The 23185-nt window shown below is 45.0% G+C and overlaps 1 protein-coding gene and 1 non-coding gene across 2 annotated transcripts in view; both read left to right on the top strand.

Annotated features, from left to right (window-relative positions):
• SLC6A11 (solute carrier family 6 member 11) overlaps nucleotides 1-23185 on the top strand; it is a 99291-nt gene that overhangs the window by 53804 nt on the left and 22302 nt on the right. Inside the window, exon 7 of the mRNA XM_029052240.2 lies at nucleotides 3874-4008. Coding sequence (XP_028908073.1) covers nucleotides 3874-4008 — 135 coding nt within the window. The remainder of the gene's footprint in view (nucleotides 1-3873; nucleotides 4009-23185) is intronic.
• Nucleotides 281-418, top strand: LOC114807039. Its single transcript, XR_003755092.1, has one exon. It is a non-coding gene; the product is annotated as a small nucleolar RNA SNORA7 (small nucleolar RNA).

The raw sequence follows: 23185 nt of genomic DNA, 5'->3' as shown, positions 1-23185 counted from the left end.
CAAGAGAAGTGTCCTGCTTGGCCCTACCTTAGCAATGTTCCTGGGTGTCCATTATTCATATCAATTTTTCTCTACCTGATGGTATTAAGTGCTTACTGTGTGCAGAGCACTGTAAGAAGCTCTGGGGAATGTACAGTACAACAGAGTAGGTAGACCCTATCCCTACCCTCAAGGAGCTTAGTAGAAATAGTATTTATTAAGTGCTTTCTGTTTGTGGAGCACCGTACTAACTGCTGGGAAAGAACAGACAAGTGGGAATTAGATACAGTCCCTGTCCCTCGGCCTCTCAGGGTCATACCTGGAGAGTTTCCAATACTCTACCAGTCACGACTACAGGAGGGAGAGTCAAGCAGAGGCATACCCTTTCCATTCCTAGCTTGGGCAGTGACTAGTGAGCGGAAGGCAATCTGCTACAAGTCAAAACTCACCCATGCTGGGCAGCCACAGCATGGGAGAGAGTCGAGGGCAGAGACTCGTTTACTGTGCGGAAGGAGCCAATGGTAAACCACTTCCGTATTTTTACCAAGAAAACTCTATGGATGCACTATCAGAAAGATTGCAGATGGAAGTGGGGTGTCCTGGGAGAGATGTGTCTATGGCGTCGCTATGGGTCGGACACGACTTGACAGCATAAAACAATAACCCTGTCCCTCGGGAGGCTCACTATCTAAAAGTAAAAAACGTCGGAAGGGATTGGCGATAGACACATAAAAGCCTAGGTTTCTAGACTGTAAGCTCGTCCTTTAGACTGTAAGGTCATTGTGAGCAGGGAATGTATCTACCTACTCTGTTGGACTCTCCCAAGTGCTTCGTAAAAGATCAATTAATACCATCGACTGATTGATCGATGGAGGGATGGAAAAAAAGAGAGCGGTCCGGTAAATATTCAGCAGCAGCTTAGGTCTTTATGACTGGCATTTCACAGGGCATGCCAGGAACAGAGCCTTGAGAGCAATGATGGGAGTCACACAGCCATATGGTGGAGAGAAGGGGATTCTGCAAATACTCAGCAGTGGTATAAATGCACACGACAGGAGGTACTCAGGGCATGCTTGGAGCAGAGCCCTGAGTGCCAAGATGGAGGTGGGGTGGGGTGGCAGGATTCCAGAGTCACACTGTTGTCTGGTGGAATGAGAGCTTATGATCTAGAGGGAACCAGTTTGGGTTTACCTTCTCCCCATTCAATTGTAAGCTCCTCAAGGGCAGGGACCACATCTGCCACTTTTGTTATGTAATATTAATAGTAATGATTATGGTATTTATCAAGGGCTTACTATTTGCAAAGCACTCTACTAAGTGCTGGGGTAGATGCAAGATTACCAGGTACCAAATGGGGCTCAGAGTTCAAGTAGGCGGGAGAACAGGTATTGAATCCCCATAATGCTGATGAAAGAACTAAGGCACAGAGAAGTTAAGTGACTTGCCCAAGGTCACACGGGAGGTAAATGAGAAGCAGTGTTGCCTAGTGGATAAAACAAGGGCCTGGGAGCCAGAAGGACCTGGGTTCTAATACCGGCTCTGCCACTTGTCTGCTGTGTGACCTTGGGCTAGTCACTTCACTTCTCTAAGCCTCAGTTACCTCATCTGTAAAATGGGTATTAAGACTGTGAACCCCACCTGGGACAGGGACTGCGTCCAACCCGATAACCTTGCATCTACCCTACCGTGCTTAGAACAGTGCTTGGCACGTAGTAAGCACTTAAATACCATCACTATTATTATTATTGTTATTATTGAGTGGTTGAGCCGAGATCAGAACCCAAGTCTTCTGACTCTCAGATACAGACTCTTTCCACTAGGCCATGCTGCTTCTCTAATTCTCTAAGGGTCTAGTTCAGTGCTCTATACACATATAGTACTTGGGCAATCCTGATCCTGAAATCCACATCGCGGGCGGCCAGATATGCAAGGTTGACTTTCCTTCCTCCCACTACAAGTGTCATTTGTTTGGGGCGGTTGATCAAAGTTGATCATTTTTAAAAAGTAAAAGTGGAAAAAAAGCAATAAAAACTCCCCCTTCCCCTTTCTTTTCTTCCCTGCAGCCTTTCAACAGTCTTGTGTTATCAGCTTTCCCTTTCTTTCTGTGAGGAGTGTAACATTTTCTTTGCACCTTCTCTTTTTTCCAAGTGAAATTGAAGAATTGTTTTTATTACATTTTGGCCATGTCTGCCCATGGCAAACCTAACAGCAGTCTGAAAGATTTTCAGCTCTTACATATGTTTTAACAGCTCGAATGATACTTGCCTTGTTGGCCAGCTAATGCTAATTATAGCGATGCATCTTGGAAGGGCTAAAAAGTCATAGACTGTCACCAGATGAACAATGCATTTTTGCCACAATATTTATTGCATCATAAATTTTGCTCTCTCATTCCCCCCAGGGGTCTGGCCAATTCACAGGAACTCCCTGGGGTTACTGGCAGTGCTGTCCTCTCCTGTTGGGCTGAGGGAGTGGTGAATTAAGGGCGCAAAGCCAAGTGCAAGGGTGACACAGAAGGGTGTGGAAGAAGAGAAAATGGAGGCTTAGTAGGGGAAGGCGTCTTGGAGGAGATGTGCTTTTAATAAGGCTTTCAAGGTGTTTAAAGAGATTGTAGTATATGAAGAGGGAAGGAGTTCCAGGCCAGAGCCAGGACGTTGGTGTCAAGATAGATGAGATTGAGGTACAGTGAGTAGGTTGGCATTGGAGGAGTGAAATGTGCAGGCTGGGTTGTAGCCCAATCCACACTGATGTTACCTTGGTGCCTAGCCATGGAGTTTTTTAGTGAAAAATTCTTAAAGTTCACACTTGACTTGGTCAGGGACAGTTACTATCTCTCAGGATAGCTGCTTCTCCTTCCCAGCTTTATTGAACAGTGCCATTCCTGGGTCAGACCACGGTCCATCCAACCTAGGATTTATGAGAGTGTCAACAGAATACTTGGATGGACTCCGTGATGGTAGCCCTCCTGGATATCCATCCCTGGCATTAGAGATCAAACATCCTTCCTGTCTACCCCCCTAATTTTCCTTTTAAAAATCCATTATGGACCACTTGCCCTTGTTCTTATTTATACACATCTGAATCATCATTAAATCAGCATCGAATGTCTACTGGGCCCAGATCATAGAGAAGCAGCGTGACTCAGTGGAAAGAGCCCGGGCTTGGGAGTCAGAGGTCACGGGTTCTAATCCCAGCTCCGCCGCTTGTCAGCTGTGTGACTTTGGGCAAGTCACTTAACTTCTCTGGGCCTCAGTTATCTCATCTGTAAAATGGGGATGAAGACTGTGAGCCCCACGTGGGACAACCTTATCACCTTGTATCGCCCCCCCGCACGCTTAGCACATAGTAAGTGCTTAACAAATACCATCAATCATTGTGCCAGGTGTCCTTGCACCTACTGATATTCTCTGTCAAACCTATTGATATTTTCTGTGAAAACTCTACTGTGAGAATCAGAGTATCGAGGATGAAAACAGGTCAGAAAACCCATGATTACCTGAAGTGTATATCCACAAATGAAAATATCATGGGAACTAGACAGTAGGAATTGGACGTCTTAACTTGGCACCAGCTATCTCTCCCTCAGAGCTGTCTCAGCTCATTCATCCTCCTTTCCTGCCTAGGCACAGGAAGGACAAAGACTCAGTTATAGTGATTTTGTGTCTGTGTTGCCTGTGACCCTTGGCTGACCCTGTCTGTGACTTATTGGCCTCCCCCACCACGACAACTCTCCTTGCTGCTTTGACTCTTGAGCTTGAGCATGGGGCTGGCTCTGACGGTCAGCTTTCCTTCCTGATAGACCTGATTTTCTGGGGGAGTAGTAACCAACCCTCTGGACACTCGCTGTTGGAAAGAAACACTCGGTGACTTGTTTCCTCCACTTTTCCTTTGCAGGTGGTGTATGTCACAGCCACGTTCCCATACATCATGCTTTTAATTCTGTTGATCCGAGGAGTAACGTTGCCTGGGGCTTCTGAAGGAATCAAGTTCTACCTATATCCAGACCTCTCTCGACTCTCTGACCCACAGGTAGGGCTCAGTCACTCAAGCCCAACAGCCCCAGCAAGAAACAGGTAAAAAACACCCCGAACTTTGTCATTCTCCACTGTTGCACATGATGGCATGTGGGCAAACATGAAGTTCTGGCAGGTGTGATCTTGATGAAAGAGGAAGACTCATTCCCATGCCTGTTGCTGCAGTATGGTAAGCCTGAAACCACACACCTGTTAGTGTGCATGTTCTCAGCTGATCTGTTTTTCATTTGAAAGAAAAAAGAATGACCCAAGGAACCTTGTTAGACAGTCTTGCCAAAGATTTTCCCAAATCATTAAGGCACAGAAATGCTATTTGGCCAGAATATTGGCATTGGCTATCTGTCTCTCCCTCCCCACCTCCATCTCTTCTCTCCTCTCCTGCTTCCCAGAGTTGTTCTGCAGCAAACACACTTGAAGCACTCCAAGAGACCAAGATCGTTTAGACTGTGAGCCCGTCGTTGGGCAGGGATTGTCTCTATCTGTTGCCGAACTGTACATTCCAAGTGCTTAGTACAGTGCTCTGCACATAGTAAGCGCTCAATAAATACTATTGAATGAATGAATTCTTGGCAAACCAAATAGACAGGGAGCTGAAAGGAGGGGCAGAATATTAAATATTTCAGGCTCTCATGCCTGGTTTCCATTAGATGTGCCCTGATCCCTTTGATCTGGGCTAGGACTAGAGCTTATTTTCTCTGCTATTGTACGGGCTCAATAAAAATGCTACCCAGAGAGGCCAACTCTACTGAGATATATCCTGGCAGATCAAGTAGCGTTGGCAAGGATGAAGAGGGGGAGAGAGCATTCATGACTGCCATTTGGCTAAGATCTTTATAAGAAAGTGACATTCCCTCTTCACAGCTGACAGGGTGTAGACAGCTGGAATTTCAGTCATCAAAGGGAAACAAAATAACAGGATGAAAACTGTGTTCTCCTAAAAGTTATGTTATGACATTAGTAGGAGCTGAAGACTGTAACAGAGTTAGAAACGAGGCTCAGCGAGCCTTGTCAGAATCCATCCTGTCTGAGCCCAGTGAACCACGAGATACTGCTACTCAAATATGTTTCCACATGAGGTGGCCTGAGGAGTCTCTGAGTGACAGCCCTTGCAGCTTTAGATTTCACTTCCCAGTGACAAGGACTCCCCCAAGGGTAGCACAGGATGCAAGATGGTCTTGAGGATAGTGAGGAAAATTGCCTGAGATGAAACATCAGGTCTGGACACTAACCCAGATTTCTGAGGTTCCCAGAACCGTGTGACCTGCTGTGATAAATCAAGGGCTGGGGAGCCAGGTTGTGGATTATCCAGGCCCATAGCATGTTCTTCTTCTGGCTGGCAATTTTCCTGCTCCAGAGCCCATTCTGCAGTGGATGGGAATGATAAATTAAAGAGATGAAACTCCAACCAACTTATTTTGCAACTTCTGAGAAACTTTGATGAAAATTTTGGTGGGAGGAGGAAATTGAAACTGTTGACTAAAATGAAGTTTTTGGATTATCTCTGGGAATTCTTCCTCCCTCCCCCCCCACCACACACACACGCGTGTGCGCCCGCATGCACGCGTGCACACATATTGACACACACGCGCACATGTACACACACACACTTCCATTAATTTATCTATCATTTTCTTTGTGAGAATGTCAGCACTAGAGGAAAGGCAATCAGGAATTTCAAACCATTCCCATTCAGTGTGGGAAAGTAGGGCAGGGGAGCTGACTGTTGTAAATATTTTAGTAGTGTAAAAAAATAACGAGGCTCCACAGAGACCTTGGTCTCTCTTCTTTCAGTGGTATTCTCTGTTCAACACATCCAGGTGCTAAGCAATCTGGTTCAACTTGGGAGATAATCATGAAACTGTATTGCAAAGAAAGGTTCAGTAAATTGCCATCTGCCTCCCAAATCTTTGCAACAAATTTGACACATTGTGAAATCTGTTGGCCTGGCATTGATTAGCTTTGACTTGGTTTCCTTTATTCCTTTTGAATGAAAAATACTCATATTCCTAGTAATAATTTTATATTCCACTTTTTGTTTAGGTGATGTGTTTCTCCAAAAGTCTGAAGGTGCTCAACTCACTAGGGAAGCAGCGTGGCTCAGTGGAAAGGCACAGGCTTGGGAATCAGAGGTCATGGGCTCGCATCCCGCCTCTGCCACTTGTCAGCTGTGTGATTGTGGGCAGGTCACTTAGCTTCTCTGTGCCTGGGTTACCTCATCTGTAAAATGGGGATTAAGACTGGGAGCCTCACAAGGGACAACCTGATTACCCTGTATCTACCCCAGCGCTTAGAACAGTGCTCTGCACATAGTAAGCGCTTAACGAATACCAACATTATTATTACAGATTGAGGGGATGGAAGGGGCTAGTCTCCATTCTACTGATGGAGGAATATTGAGGTCCAGAGATGTTGGGTAAATTGCCAAGTCACCTGATGTTCTTCAAGGGATAAAATTAGCTCTACAAGCCACCCAGACGTTCCCTCTCTAGGATTTGATCCTTAGGATAGTAGCATGGCTTAGTGGAAAGAACACGGACCTGGGAGTCAGAGGACCTGGTTTCTAATCCCTGCTCTGTTACCTGTCTGCTGTGTGATCTTGGACAAATCACTTAATTTCTCTGTGCCTCAGTTTCCTCATTTGTAAAATGGAGGTGAAATATTTGTTTTTCCTTCTACTTATACGGTGAGCCCCATATGAGGCAGGGATTGTATCCAACCTGATTTTCTTGAATCTACATCAGTGCTTAATACAGTGGTTGGGATATAGGTAAGTCCTTAACAAATATCACAATTGTTATAGGGATCAGGAAGGGATCCAAGAAAAAGGAAGTTGAGTCCCCTGAACCAGGGGATGAGCAAAGACGCTGCATTCAGAGAGGAGAAGTGGATAGAGTGTGTGTGTATGTGTGTGTTTGGGTGTGTGTGTAGGGGCGAAGGGTGGGGGGGAGACGGGAAATCCTATAAAACCATGGCCAGCATTTCCCATTTGCTTTGCTGACAGAATACAAGGATCTCAGACATGCCTATTTGGTATATAATTTCCATTTCTAAAGAACCCCACTGTTACCAGGGCCACTGCTATAGCTTCTGAGACATTGGCACCCTGGAGGAAAATCCTTTAGGGGCACGTGGACCATCCTCCTTCCTGCCTGGATGTGTGGGGCACTAATTTTTTGGAACATTCAGGGTTGATTAAATGGGGAAGACAGGCAGCTGCTCATGGACATTCATTCCCCCACCCCCGACCTCCCCCAGCCAACATGGCATCAGGAAAGGGAGAAGTTGAAAGCTGATGAAAAGAGATCAGTGTTAAGAAGAGTTTCTATGTGTGTGGCCTTCTGCAGCATGGTTTGATGGCAAGCGTGGGGCTGTGACTAGTGAATTGGGAACTCGGCAGTCCTGTTACTCGGGCTTAGTCTAGGTCACTGGGTGATTTGTCTTTGAATATCTGTGACCTTATCCTGCAGCTTCACGGACAAGGTCCAAAAAAAAAATTCTAGCAACCCTGAATTGTCCTCTCTTCCTCTACCTCATCCTAGTATCTTAGCCTTTCCACACTCCCCATGTCCTTGAGATGAAGCATTTGGTGGCAGAGGGTATTAGAACAATGAAAATGGACTCTACCAGGGCGGTGGGAATTATTTTCCCCTTTTATTAGATTTGTCTTTTAGGACCAGCCTAATTTCTTTCGGACTCCTGCATTCCTGGACCTATGCTAATTTACATGTTGTTTTTAATGAAATGTGAAAATAGATACTGTGAATGCTTTTGTGAAAAGCGGAGACAAATCAATTAGGTCAGCCATTTTTTCTGGTTTTTTTCCTTTAATCTTATTCATTGGAGGCTGAAGTCACTCCAATTTGTTCCTTTAAGGACAGGGGCTTATACCTCTGGGCCAAGTATGTTTACTGTGGACTAACCAAATTAACTTTCTCCTCAAGAACTTCAAACAATATTGCAGCTTGAAGTCTTTGCCTTTGTGCAGTTTACATTCTGGGGTTTGTTATAAGTTTCAAAGCAGCTATTTGTCTTTCCTTTCAGCTCCCTCTTAGCTTTCAAGCTCTCAGTGTTTCTACCTCATTTTTTATATTCCATCTTTTCTGTGTTCTAGAGGTCCCTGTGGCTTTAGAAAACATCAGCTTTGATCCCTTGTCTCTCTGCTGTCCATGCAGCTAATCTTATTTTCTGCACTCAAAATTCCCTCCACTTTTGCTTTCCATTCCATTTCATTTCCATAGTCCTTTGAGTGTGTGTTGGGAAGCTGAGAAGAGAAGGAGCTGTCCCAGGTCCAAATCGGGGTCCTTTGCCCTTGGAAGAGCCCAGGTCTTTGATCTCAGAGATCGGCTTTGTAGAACAAGATAATAGGAGGCAACAGTTTAGGTTCTTGCATTTTCAAACATGGGGCCTACTTAGGACCAATCACTGTCCTGCAGTGTCTCTTCTGCATCCGTTCCCGAAGCCCCCTCATGCTCAAGCAGAACAAGCACACCAAAAGCAGTAGCCAGTAAGCTGCAGGTGAGACATTAGAGGGTGGCAGGATCGCTGGCTTTCTGCTGCACCTCTCTGGTCCAGGCAGCCCTAGTGCTGGAAAGTCTTATCTCTCCTCTAGGAGCAGGATGAGCAGGCCGCTCTCCAAGTACATCCACACCACTCTCCAAGTACATCCACCACTTTCCCTCTCCGGATCCTGGCTGGTGTTGCAGCTGGGGTAGAAATAGCAGATGTTTGTGCTGGGAAGTTTGACTCTATTCCCATTGAATCTAACTATGGGTTAGGCAGAAACCTTCTAACCATCTCTCGACTTGGATTCTCCTGTCTCTAACCCTTTGCTCGTGTTCTTCCCTCCTCAGCCTTTTGAATCCCTCCCCTCCTTAAAGGCTCTCTATCAATAAACCAATCATTTTTTGAGTGCTTACTATGTGCAGAGCACTGTACTAAGCACTTGAGAAAGTACAGTACAACAGAGCTGGTAGACGATTCCTACCCACAAGGAACATATAGTCTACAGGGAGAGACAGACGTTAAAATTGATTAGGGATAGGGTAAATAGTAGAGTATAAGAATATTCATATAAGTATTGTGGGGGTGGGGTGAGTATCAAAGTACTTAAGGGGCACACAACCAAGTTCATAGCCAATACAGAGGGGAGGGTGAATAGGGGAAATTCAGGGCTTAGACTAGGAAGGCCTCTTGAAGGACATGTGATTTTAGGAGGGTTTTGAAAGCGATACCTAAAATGGTGCCTCTTCTTGGTGCCAGGAGGAGGCATTTCCTAATTAATTCCCCACTTTCCTAGTCATGCCACCCCATCAGCCTTCCTTGTCTTATTTTGTGCCGTCGAGTCATCTCCGACCCATAGAGACGCCATGGACATATCTCTCCCAGAACCCCCCACCACTATCTGCAATTGTTCTGATAGTGTAGCCATAGATTTTTCTTGGTAAAAATGCAAAAGTGGTTTACCACTGCCTCCTTCCGCGCAGTAAACTGGAGTCTCCAACCTTGACTCTCTCCCATGCCCCTGCTGTCCAGCACCATTGACCTTTGACTTGGAGCAGATTGCCTTCCACATGTTAGCCATTGCCCAAGTTAGAAATGAAAATGCCTCTACTTGATTCTCCCTCCTGTAATGGAGACTGGTAGAGTACTGGAAACTCTCCAGGTGCGACCTTGGGAGGGGGATCAGCCATCCTAGCATCCATTTATTGATTTTATGATTTCTTTTTAGCATTCATGTTTAATCTCTCACTCTTTTACCTATTGCACATTTAGCAATCTGCTTGCAGTTGCAGAGCACTGTACTAAGCACTTGGGAAAGTACAACACTACAATATAACAGACACATTCCCTGCCCACAACCAGCTTACAGTCTGGGGGTGGGGGTGGGGGTGGGGGTGCAGAGACAGGCATTAATATAAATGAATAAAATATGGATATGTCTGTAAGTGTTGTAGGGCTGGCGAAAAAAGGGAACAAGTCAGGGCGATGCAGAAGGGAGTGGAAAAAGAGGAAATGAGGGCTTAGTCAGGGAAGCCTTCTTGAAGTAGATGTGCCTTCAGTAAGCCTTTGAAGGTGAGGAGAGTAACCGTGTGTCGGATATGAAAAGAGGATGTTCCAGACCAGAGGTGGGACCTGGGCAATAGATCGGTGGTGAGACAGATGAGATCGAGGTACAGTGAGTAGGTTGGCATTAGAGGAGTAAAGTATGTGGGCCCTCTCCCTGGCTCAACCTCTTCCTCTGTAAAATGCAGATAATAATAGTTGTAAGCAAACAAGATAAGCCCATAATCTCTGCATTATCCTCAACTCATCTCTCTTATTTGACCCACGTATTCAACCTGTCACCAAATCCTGTTGGTTGTACCTTCACAACTAGCTTTATTTCTTATTGAATTGTTTTTGCCAAGTTCCATCCTATCTTTGACTGGCTGCCAAGGGATACTAAGGGAGGAAATGGGAATGGTGTTTCAGTATTAAACTGTCGAGAAGCATATTCTGAAGGTGAGACTTTTGCATACAGGCAAATGGAGTCTCTGAGCCAGTCATATGAGGTGGTTTGCTGGGAATTCTCTTTCTTGGGAATCTGTCGGCCAGTTCCTTCATGGTAGAGAATGCTTTTGGTGCATTCTTCTGAGGAACTCAAACACTGGAGTGCTGGGTGGCCTCCTTAAGGGCAGGAATCACATATTTTCATCCACATCATTATTTATTGAACTTCTCTCAACAATTAAGCACTTAGGAGAGTACACCAGAACCAAGACACCAGATTCCTGCCCTCCAGGAGCTTACATTCTCATTTTTTACTTCTGTTGCCTGTTGTCAAGTGCCCAGTTCAGTGATCTGCACAAAATAAGTGCTCAATAAATGCTGCTAATGATGATAATGAGGTCATAGGATAGGTCATCATCAACGTCAATGGCATTTATTGATAATAATAATAATAATGTTGGTATTTGTTAAGCGCTTACTATGTGCAGACCACTGTTCTAAGCGCTGGGGTAGATACAGGGTAATCAGGTCGTCCCACGTGAGGCTCACAGTTAATCCCCATTTTACAGATGAGGTAACTGAGGCACAGAGAAGTGAAGTGACTTGCCCACAGTCACACAGCTGGCAAGTGGCAGAGCCCGGGAGTCGAACCCATGACCTCTGACTCCGAAGCCTAGGCTCTTTCCATTGAGTGCCTCCAATGCACGTATTGCTCTGTTAGGTGCTTGGAGATATGAAAAGTAAATTTGAATTCAAGACAGTCCCTGACCCACAAGAAATTCACAGTTTCAGTGAGGATAAGACAAGCATAGAAACCATTAAACATTAAAGATAACATATCAACAGTTAAACCAGTGCTGGTCAGCGCCTTCATTCTATTCCTGGGGATCAGAGTTGCCAACCATCCTTAAATTCACAGGCAAACTGTAAAAATGAGCTAAAATTGGTTGTGTCCCTAAATCCTGTAAAGATCTTTACAGACAATGGGCAACTTGGCTGGGGACTGAGGGTCTGCAGACCTCTTTGCCTCGGGTTGCTATTGTCCAATCTCATCACTAGAAGCAGCGTGGCTCAGTGGAAAGAGCCCGGGCTTGGGAGTCAGAGGTCATGAGTTCGAATCCCAGATCTGCCACTTGTCAACTGTGTGACTGTGGGCAAGTCACTTAACTTCTCTGTGCCTCAGTTACCTCATCTGTCAAATGGGGATTAACTGTGACCCTCACGTGAGACAACCTGACTACCCTGTATTTAGCCCAGCGCTTAGAACAGTGCTCTGCACATAGTAAGCGCTTAACAAATACCAACGTTATTTATTATTATTATCACTACATATCTTTGTAGTTAGAAAGGAAGAACAGCACTTAGAACAGTGCTTGGCACATAGTAAGTGCTTAACAAATACCATCATTATTAATCTGTCGATGGTAATTTTTCAAGCATGGAGCAAGCTTCATGCAGGACAGAGAAATATAAAAAAGATGAAGGGTGACCAACTATCCTTCAACGTTTTGAAGACTAAATGAGAGGAAACAGGCTTAAGTTGGAACAGGAAGGAAGTGAGTTTAATATAGAAAAGAAGTTTGGATAGTAAGGTTTGTACCAGCCAGCCTCTCTGCTCCTCCCAGCTTCAGGTCTTGCCGGCCAGATAATCCTTAACCTTCTTCTCCCCCAAGAGATACCTGACATCAAGGATTTGGGCTCGTTGAGGGTTGACTGCCTTTCCTATCACAGACAACTTATTCTGGGGAACTGCTTCCTTCCCATGGACCTCAAAGCAGACACCCGATATGCCTTTTTCTTACCATTTCTAATAAAGGAAAGTAGCATTCCGTTAGCCGGTGTGGACAAATGCTAGCGCTAATCTGGACCCCTGGCTCATCCAACTGGAACAGGCCTTGGGAGGTCTTCGAGTCCAGACCCATGCTTCCAGGCACATGGCCAAAGCTTTCAGGATAAATGGAATGTATATCATCTTTTAAAGAACACCAGGAATGGTGCTCCCTGGTAGCCTTTTATAGGATCTAATGACCCTGACAGGAAATTCATTGTAGTCAGGGAATGTGTCTGTTTATTGTTACACTGTACTCTCCCAAGCACTTAGTACAGTGCTCTGCACACAGTAAGTGCTCAGTAAACACCATTAAATGAATGAAGTTCTTCCTTATGACCAACTGAACTCTCTCCTGTTGAAATACATATCTATTTCTTCTGGATCATCTATATTGATATGGAATACAATTGTCCCGCATCTGCTTTTTTTGCCCTGTTTTCCTCCTTGGGATTTCCCAGATATTCCCTAAAAATAGTGAAGCCTTCCTGGAGGGAGACGGAATCTCTAAGTGCTGATTGTTAGGAAGCTGTGGAGTGTTTGCTTCTGATCAGGAAAAATTTTCCTCTCCAGGAAGAAGCAAAATGGGCCAAACAGACTCTAAAATGTCCATTAACACTTTTGTTCTGTGTTCTTTTTTCGGGATTCCAATGTTCCGTGTCTTTCATTGGCAAAAGAAGTTAGTTGGTGGATAAATCTCACATCTCACTTTCTCTATTTCTTTTTACACAAATAGCTTCTCCTGAATCCACATCTCTTCCAGGAAATTCAGAAGACATTGTTGTAAAAAAAAATTTCTCTGCACAGTGTCAACAGGGAAGGACAGATGGATTTAATTCTTTTTCCCATTTATATGTTACAAGAATCAACAATTCAGGAGGTCCATAAATGCTAAAAATGAGGCAGGTGTGATGTTCTATTTGGAGAATCGTCTGTTCCCAAGGTGATTAATCTGATAAGTAAAAAACTCAAAGTTCTAAAGTCGTCTCTGTTTTCCGTTAAAAGACACCACCCCCTCCCCTACAAAAATCCTAAAACTCGAGATCAAAGTATATTCAGGAGTTTATACAGTATCGTGTTAGAGGGGAGAGGATTTTTTCATGAGTCTGTAAAGTACTTTGAGCTCTTTGGAAGGATGGAAATATACAGGAAGCATTTTGTCATCCTCCCTTTGCTGAACAGCCCCTTCCCTTTCTCTCCCCGCCCTCCAGCCACTACCCAAATTTCAATTTGATTCTTTTTTTCCCCATTGCCATGAGTGTTTCTCCCAAATGTTTCTCCTACATCTTGAGAGGAGGCCCAGCAGGTATGTCCTTAAATCAAAGAATAGAGTTTTGGGGCTGGGTATGGAGACCTCAGAGTTCTTGGGCATGATTGACAATGATCAAGGGTTGAGACTCCAGAAGTAACATGGCCTAGAGGAAAAAGCACAGGTCTGGGAGTCAGAGACCTGAGTTATAATCCCAGCTCCTGCCACTTACCTGCAGTGTGACCTTGAGCAAGTCATTTAACTTCTCGTCTGTAAAGTGGGGACTCAGTGTTCATTCTCCCTCCTACTTAGATTGTGATCCCTATATGGGACAGGGATAAGATCTTATAGGGTAGTGGGAGGAACTGAGATGCATTATAGAACATATCCATATCTGTTAGGAAGGTCTGTTGAGTTATGTGTCCAAGGGAGCAGGGAACTAGGAAACATATTTTATATGAGTGGGCTTTTGAAGGGTGGAAGAGAATACTGTTTGGCAAAGACGTGAGGGAAGGGCATTTCAAGTGGGGAGAAGTGTTCACTTTGAGAGAGTGTGAGGCAGTTACTGTGGGCAGGGTGGAGGGCACAATCTGGAAGATCATCTGGGTGAGAGGACCAAGAACCTGGTTTTAAGGAACTTAAGTGGCATTGGGACAGTGATTGGAAACCACAGGAGGTTGATGGGCTCCAACTAAGGTTTTAGTGTGATGGTTTGTGCTGCTGCATGCTGGAGGTTCATCTTGATGCTTTGTCATGTATTTGACAGAGCTGGCACACAGGGTTGCCACTTTACAAAATTGGATTTCATTAACTGGATTTATTGCTCTTTTTGAAGCCAAGGGTGATTGCTTAAACAAGCTCACCAGTTTTTTCAATCACTTGTGGCTGGGGATCATTCTCTCTAACTGAGGTTCCCAAGCCTCCTTAATTATTTTCAAGAATTAGGGCAGATTGGATTATATGCTGCTGTTAATTTGCAGTTATTGATTTTTGGTGCAGAAATGTTTGAGAGATTCTTTTTCCACACAGTTGCCAGGAAATGGAGCTCAGGGGAGACAATGAACTGCCACTGATAGTTTAATACATCATGGTTGCTTAAGGGTTAGAAGCTTAAAAATTAAGTACTAAGATTTCTTCTTTTGGAAAATATTTCCTTTGCATTCGCCATGAGGAAATTTTGTGCACTGGTGCTGAAAGAGCTTCATGTCTCCCTGCAATCATGGTTGAAGTTACCTGTCTGTCTGATTTGTCTAATGTCCCTCGGAAGAAGATCCAAGTCATACAAAGCCATCCTGAGTTCTGGGGACACACTTTAGGATTTTTAAGTGAGTAGATTTTTAAGTGCTTTGGGGCTTCAGATATGTTTAAAGTGGGCTCAGAAATATGAAAGTTAAAGGAAATAAAACAAATCTCTGAGTTGGTAATATCAGCAAATGTGGTCTAAAAGCCATGTGAGAGCAGGGAAAAACATCCTTGGATTGTTTATTTAGAAAAAAATGCCATGGCAAGCTGGCCTACATTGAAGGAGCCTTCCCGATAGGGACATCGGCACCAAAGAGGATGCAAAAATCCTTTGAATTAGAGCCCTTTACCTAAATTTACAAGCACAGCCCAAGCCTAGTCTGGCAAGTCTGGAGACCCAGTATAATTGGGCCCAGCATGCATGGTTTCCCTTCTTCAGAGCTTGTGATGGGAGAGATGAGAAGGGGAGGGCAAAAATAAGGGGATTTTTCAAACTTGAGCATGTACACAGTTGATCTCATACATGTACCGTAGCTCATCCAGGGTGCTGGAATTTGTAGTAATAATAATATGATACTGATAATAATGATAATTGTGGCATTTAAGTGCTTACTATGGGCCAAGCATGGTACTGAGCACTGGAGTAGAAACAAAATAATCAGGTCTACATGGGGCTCACAATATAAGTAGGAGGGAGTGTGATTATTGAATCCCCACTTTGTAGATGAGGGAACTGAGGCAGAGACTGTTTTTTCATTCTTTTTTTGAGGTCACACAGTAGGCAAGTGGCGGAGCGGGGATTAGAACCCAGATCCTTTGACTCTCAGGTCCGTTCCACTAGGCCACGCTGCTTCTCGTGGTTAGCGTGCCGAATGCAATCTTAGGAATGTGTGTGGGTGCCCCTGCAAGGGTGCAAATTTTTTATGCCAGCCAGGTCCCAGGAGTACCCTGAGAAGGCCTAATGAAAGAAAGGCAAGCCCGCCTAAACACAGCATAAATCCAGCCTCTAGCTTGGGTTGCTTATTACTTTTTGTAAACCTAATCTGGGGCCTGATCCATGGAGGGCTCCACTCGACTAGAGTGTTGGATCTCTGCTGTTATGAGACAACTAACAAAATATCAGCTCCTTTGCTTCCAGGCAAGTCTTTGAGTCTCAATTTCATAATGAGATGTTTTGCCACTTGGTGGCGTCCAAATTCTGGGAGAAGAACCTATTGCGTGTTGGTCTCTGTCAGGGTGGGATCTTGCATACTTCTCTTCCCTTTCTGAAGGGAAACTCCTATAATAAAGTTTTCCTCCAGGGGACCCCCTGATGTTGGAGCCAAAGCCTGAAATGGTTTCTGTAGGAAATGCACAATGTGATGAGCCCTGGTCTCAGAATATCACTCCACGCTGGGAGAGTGACTCCTGACTCTGGTATTATTTACCCTTAAAGTCAGTAAATTAGATGTTTTATAATTATTATTATTATGGTATTAAATGCTTACTATGTGTCAAACACTGTTGTAAGCTCTGGGGTAGATACAAGTTAGGTTGGACACAGTCCCTGTCTCACATGGGGCTCACAGTTTAAGTAGGAGGGAAACACAGGCATTGAAACCCCATTTTACAGTGGAGGAAACTGAATAATAATAATAATAATGATGGTATTTGTTAAGCGCTTACTATGTGCCAACCACTGTTCTAAGCGCTGGGGTAGATACAAGGTAATCAGGTCATCCCACGTAGGGCTCACAGTCTTAATCCCTATTTTCCAGGTGAGGTAATTGAGGCACAGAGAAGCTAAGTGACTTGCCCAAAGTCACACAGCTGATAAGTGGCGGAACCGGGATTAGAACCCACGACCACTGACTCCCAAGCTTGGGCTCTTTCCACTAAGCCATGCTGCTCCTCGAATCCTATGGCCCAAATACCACATGCCCCAGCAGGGCACTGAGTTGTGGCCAGGTGCTTATCGCTGTTGTTTTCTGAGCTATGGTCTCCTGGCTGCTGCACCCATCAGGATGCAGGGAAAAGTCATTCGATTTCTGTTCCTTAGAGCTCAAAGCACCTCCAAGACTTTGGTCTAGACCCAGCTAGAATAATAGCTGTTTCTTGTATCTGACACCCTTCTAGAGATATATGTTATCTAATAAATGGCATACGAAAGGGGTTCCAAGAGCCAATGACCCTCCCAAAGTGCTTGAGATCAGGTCTGCACCAAGAGAGTAGTGTCAGATGGAATGGTTTTACTTGTAAAATTGGCTAATCCAATCAGGCCACAAATAGGTCCTGATTGGTTAGGTATACAGCCCAAATTGCCCTCCTGGACCATGGGGATATGGCCTAGATTCGTCTGACTTAATATCTCCTCTTTCTTCACTTCTTCTCTGCCTCAATCAAAGGGATTTGGTATTATCCAAGACTTTGGAACTTGTGTTGACTTGTTTTTTTTTTTCCTAAATGTTTTTGCTCTCTTCCCCCAGCTTTCCTGTTCTATTTTTGTGTTCCATTTTTCACTCACACTGTGTTGTTAAAGATGCACTCTCCTCTCCTGTAGCCTGGGAACATGGATTCATGTCGCGGATGCAGCTATAGCGAACATAGCAATGGGGATTTTGGACAGAGGTGGATTAATGGGGCAGGTACTGGTGTGTTTAACAAGAGTCAGGGAGTACAAGCAATTAAGGATTTAAAAAATGATCTGGCACGTTAGTAGCACTTATCCTCAGCCAGTAAACGGGAATGACACTGCAGGCATTCCACATGCTTTGTTAGCCTGCATCACTTAACAGTCTTATGTTGGAGCCAAGTCTAGCTGTGCAGACAGTATTGATGAGTGGGGAGTGGGTCAGGAGGTAAAGGGGCTCTAAGACTGGGGGTGGGGGCAGATGTCTGGAAACAGAAATCTAACCCCATCATGGCTGAGGGTAATTGGTTGAATTCAATTGGGTGAAGAAAACATGTACACGTGACCAGAGGGTGAGTATGGAACCATTTCGATCAATAGTGCTCACTGGGCTCCTGCTGGGTACAGAACACTGTACTAAGCTCTTGGAAGAATACAGTAGTGTTAGTAAACTTGATCCCTGCCCTCAAGGAATTTACAATCTAGTGGGGGAGCATAATTTCCCCTGGAGTCAAAATCTTTTGAATCCCAGGGTTTTTAAATGAGAGAGGTACCAAATGGGGGAGAGAACAGGTTGATCCATGTCTCTCCTAAAAGCTAGGCACGATCGGTCTCGTCTGGGGAACCCCGGGCAACCACAAGTGGATGAGGGGCTAATTTATTTGCCTACAGGATTCTGGGCCCCTAATCTTTCCTTAATTTGTCTCAGAGCCTTCCTGCCACTGTGAACAGACAGGTAAACTGGGTTCCCCTCACAGCCCACACTCATGATGAGGGCTTCCTTGCTCTTCACTTTTCTCCCAAGATAGAGAATACCCAATTGTGATTATTCAGAGCCTAATTATTCAAATGGTGGGCAGTGGAAAGGCAGAGAGGAGAAAAATCATACCAGTCAGTTAAATTTTTTTTTCTAACAGTGTCAGTGAGCATACAATTCAATGGGAAGGAAGTAGGAAACTAATGGCTGAAAAGAGGTTATGGGTTTTTCTGTGGCATCTTATATCCACGCTCCCTATCTCTTGTGATTATGACGAACTGCAATTTGATGCTATGTGGAACTAAAAGCTGTCCCCTCTGCATTTCCTTTGCACCAGGCTGGGCTGATTGCTGATGGGTCCAAGGTTTGCTAGCTCCTGAGGGACCGTGACTGAGTAGTGGATGACATCAGTGAAGCAGTGAAGCAGGGTGGCCCAATGGAAAGAGCATGGGCCTGGGAGTCAGTGGACCTGGGTTCTTATCCCGGCTCTTGAACTTACCTATTGTGTGACCTTGGCCAAGTCATTTAACTTTTCTGGGACTCAGTTTCCTCAACTACAAGATGGGGATTCAATATCTGTTCTCTCTCCTTAAACTGTGAGCTCCATGTGGGACCTGATTATCTTGTATCTGCTCCAGTACTTAGTACAGTGCAGGGCATATAGTAAGCACTTAAAAATACCATTATTTTTATTTTTATTTTATGTTATTATTATTATTATCATCAGTGACCCTGGGCTAATGCAGCAAGAAGCAGCAATGAAGGGCAAAAAGAGAAGACCCAAGAGGATGGCTGTAGGGTAGACCATGGGAGAGTTCAGAGGCCACATAACCAATTTGGTCCTGGATTTCAGAATGGATAGGAGGTTCATGAGGATTACCGGAGCCTGTCTGGGAAAGCACTTGTTGGTTGCTGACATCATCTCTATAGGCTATTTTTGCTCAGGACTTTGCCTCCAGGCAGTAAGGTCTTTCCTGCAGCCCAGATAGACTGGAGGGTGAGGAGACGGGCTCAGAAGTCTCCCAGAAAAGACCTTCCAAGGCCACCTTTTTCTGCCCCAGAGTTTGCTGCTGCTCACCCATTCCCCGTTGTGCTCAAAGAGAATCCTTCTAGGAGCAGCAGTGCTGGAAAGAATGGTGACAGTTAACCAGTCTACAGCCTTTAGGTCAAGGGTAGAATGCCTCTAAAGTTTCCCTCTGCAAACACAACCCCTGGTCAGAACCTAGATGAGATGGCTGATGGATGGCCTGGCCCTCTGCGTGCTCAGCCACAACCCGCACATTATGAGAACCAGGGAAATTCTGCATCTCCTCACCTCTTCAATGAAGCCAGCTCAAATACCTGGAGATCATCTCCCCAGATCCTGGGCAGGGAGGGCAGGAAGCTCAGCACAGTTCTTTGGTGATACGTTGTGACAGGGGCATGCTTTCTCCCCCTCCTCTCTGTGCATATGTATGTCTTGTGTGTGTGCAAAAATAGAGAGTTAAGAAACACTGGGGGCAAAATCAAGCTCATTCCTGCCAGAAGCTGGTAGCTTAAAAAAAAATGTACTTCATTCGAGCATCTCACAGTCTTGGTTGGAAAAGAGGTTGGGGCCCAAGAGACCCATAACAACATCTCCAGGAATGACTGACTGAGCACACAGTGTGGGTGCTGCACTGTACTGAGCACTTGGGGAATATATAGTAGAAGTGAAAGATGCAATCTCTGCCCTTGAGTTGCTTGCAGTCTGAAGGGGAGACAGCAGGCATAAATTGCTGAACATGCCATAGTTAAAAGACCATCATGGAATAGTGGATCGAGCATGGGTCTGGGCGACAGAAGGTCATGGGTTCTAATCCCAACTCTGCCACTTGTCTGCTGTGTGACCCTGGGCAAGTCACTTCACTTCTCTGTGCCTCAGTTACCTCATATGTAAAATGGGGATTGAGACCGTGAGCCCCACATGGGACAGGGTCTGTGTCCAACTCGATTTGCTTGTATTCACCTCAGTGCTTAGTACAATGCCTGGCATGTAGTAAACGCTTAACAAATACCATCATTATTATTCCAGCTCTTAGTACAGTGCCTGGCACATAGGAAGCGCTTAATAAATACCATCATTATTATTCCAGTGCTTAGTACAGTGCCTGGAACATAGAAAGAGCTTAACAAATATCATAATAATTATAGGCCCTAATATACAAGATATGAGAAGCAGATGTGCCCATCAATGGTGTTAATTGAGCGCTTACTTTGTGCAGAGCACTATACTGAGCGCTTAATCATCTCAGAGTGGATGAGCAACTCATCTGCAGGTCCTGCCTCACCTCTGAAAACTGGAGGTCAGGGTTCCTATTCACATGTTTCTCATCTTGGACCCCAAGTGCTGAGCTGAGTATCATCTGCCCTGTCCCCAGACAACTGCCTGGTTGACTGACTGAGTAGAGCAGGGCTTGTACTGTGTTGATTAGTGACACCTGGCTTGCACCCTGTCGGGGCCTGAGTGATTGGGGAGGCTACAGGGAGCTGCCACTCTCTTTCTCTGGGTAGCTATTCACTGCTGTCATTTCCCCGGGCCAGTAATTCCAGAGGGCGCGACTCTCAGTGGCCCAGGCTACCTGATGCCCTCGATGGGTGTGGCTGTGGGGTTAGGTTAAATGTATTTGCTTTCCCTGTAATTGAGCTGAACAGTTCCTTCACACTCGGTCATGCAGCTGGTCCGTCAAATGGCACTTTGATGGCTCTGGCTTTGGCTCAGAGCCAGGCCAAAGATTCCGCTCAGGCCTTGACCACAGATGGAGCCCAGATTCAGCACAGGAAGTTGGATGTCTCTGACTGTTGCCCCGGCCCACACCCCCCACCCCAGGCCCCCGTTGCTGACTTGGCACCCCAGCCAGCCCCAGGAGAACATACTCCCAGGGTGACTTACATACCAGGGGAGAGGGGCCCAGCCCCAGCGGCACCGGGGCAGTTCCCACTCATCCCACCCGGGAGCATTAGCATTTAAATGTCTCTCCAGTAATCTCTGCCATGGTGTTCTCCTCCTCCGAAGGCAGCAATGAATAAACTCAAGCTCAGGCATTTGAGCTCTTCTCCCCAGCTCCCCTTTCCTCATAATGGACATACTGTATTCATCGGCGTCCGTATGTGGCATTAGCAGAAGGTGGGAGAGGAACTGCCTAGCAACCCAGAGAACTCCAAGAAAGAGGTGGAAAGGAAGTGATTTTCATGTAATTATTCACTTCGACAAAGGCTGTTGTCAGGTAGACACTGGAAACACAGCTGTTTTATTATTCTCCTAACCTACTTTTAATCTTTTGAGAATCTCTCTTACTATAAAGGAGGGAAAGAAAGAGCCTAATTCAGCCATTTTCTGCCTGGCCTTATAAGTTCTGTTTTCTCCTCTAATGAAGGCTTGGCTTACAAAAGTTGTGTTGGGGTTGGTTGTTTTTTTTTTGGAAGAAAAAAAAACCAAAAAACACCCCCCGACAAAAAAAAGCTCCAACCCCGGCTAATAAATGCCAATAGGGAAACCTAGCCTTGTCCCCAAAGCTCAGCATTTTCTGCTTCTTGCCTGTGACACTCGGCTTCCCTGTATTCTATTGGATCTGGCTCTATTGGCCATTTTAATGGATCGTCTCAGTGAGCTGTTGGGGCAACAAGATATCTTTAAGCGATGAAGCTCTCCACAGTGGGGACATAGCTATCGCCAGGTCTGGGGCCCCAGCCATTGAGAAGAATGGACTTGGGCCCTGGCCACGGGTGGAATACTAATCTGCCAGTTTAGCCTTTGGGGGCTGGTGTTCGGCTAAGGGAGATGAGGAAAAAGCAGTAAGGGAAAGTTCTCAGTTGGACTCCATTGTGAGGTCATTATTAGCAATCAACAACTAAGAGATGACAGGAGAGAGGCCAAGAAACACAGTCTGTTTCTATACTAGCAAATGGAGAGCTGGAGAGTAGGGTGCCATTTACTCAGATGATTATTTGCAAATATATTCTCTGGCTTTGCAAATAATACATTTTGCCAGTGTCAAAGCAGATGCACAGCAGCCTTTTGATGGAAGGGAAGATGAAAAAATAGTTATAACAGAGAAGGGTGAACATGGTAAAAACTCTGCTTCCAAAAAGCAGTCCACAGCAATGTGTGAAGTAAGGGAACAGAGAGCCCTTTAGACCATAAACTCCTTGTGGGCAGGGATTATGCCTACCGACTCTATTCTACTGTACTTTTCCAAGTGCTTAGTACAGTGCTCTACAGACAGTAAGCATGCGATAAATACCATCAATTATGTATGATCTCATAATGCATGTGCTTCTTTTTGCCAATTTGTGCTTCACAACCTATATCATAGAGGATGCTAAGAAAGAGTATTTTTGATAACTTGAAGGTGAAGCTTTGTGGAATTTAACTGGAGATACTTTAGAAAGGGTGCCTGGTTGTCTATCTGTGTGAGGTACCTGAAAAAGTTGACTGAATAAAATAAAAAAAAAAAACCACAGTTCACCAAGGAAAGTTTGGTGTGAAGGTGTACCCACAGGGTGTATATTACAGTTTGGGAATAATGTTGAAGGAGAGTCCTGTCTACTTTTATGAGATGCCTAAAAATTAAAAAAGACCAAAAAACCCCCAACCTTTTCTTTTAGACTCCCATTTATCAGCACAGGACATTTGGTCATCTGGCATAAATAAGTCGTAGCCATTTGGTGGAATAATAGTCTCAAGCACCTCGTTCTTGAACAGCTGGTTTGACCCAGAGTGTCCAAGAACATGTGAGAGTTGTGCTTAATTCTGGGCAGAAATGGAATAGGCCATGAACAGATACTCTCTTTTGGAAGGGGGATAAACAAGGAGGGCAGTGGGGGGCGGGGGGAGGGTGTCGCTCAAGACAGGAGGAATGATGATGATGATAATGATGATTGTGGTATTTGTTAAGTGCTTACTATATGCCAGGCACCGTACTAAGCGCTGGGGTAGTTACAAACAAATTGGCTTGAACACAGTCCCTCTCCCATGTGG

The sequence above is a fragment of the Ornithorhynchus anatinus genome, chromosome X1, assembly GCF_004115215.2.
Source record: "Ornithorhynchus anatinus isolate Pmale09 chromosome X1, mOrnAna1.pri.v4, whole genome shotgun sequence".
Classification (NCBI taxonomy): Eukaryota; Metazoa; Chordata; class Mammalia; order Monotremata; family Ornithorhynchidae; genus Ornithorhynchus; species Ornithorhynchus anatinus.
The sequence above is the reverse complement of the archived record's forward strand: the minus strand, read 5'-3'. Positions and strand labels throughout refer to the sequence as shown.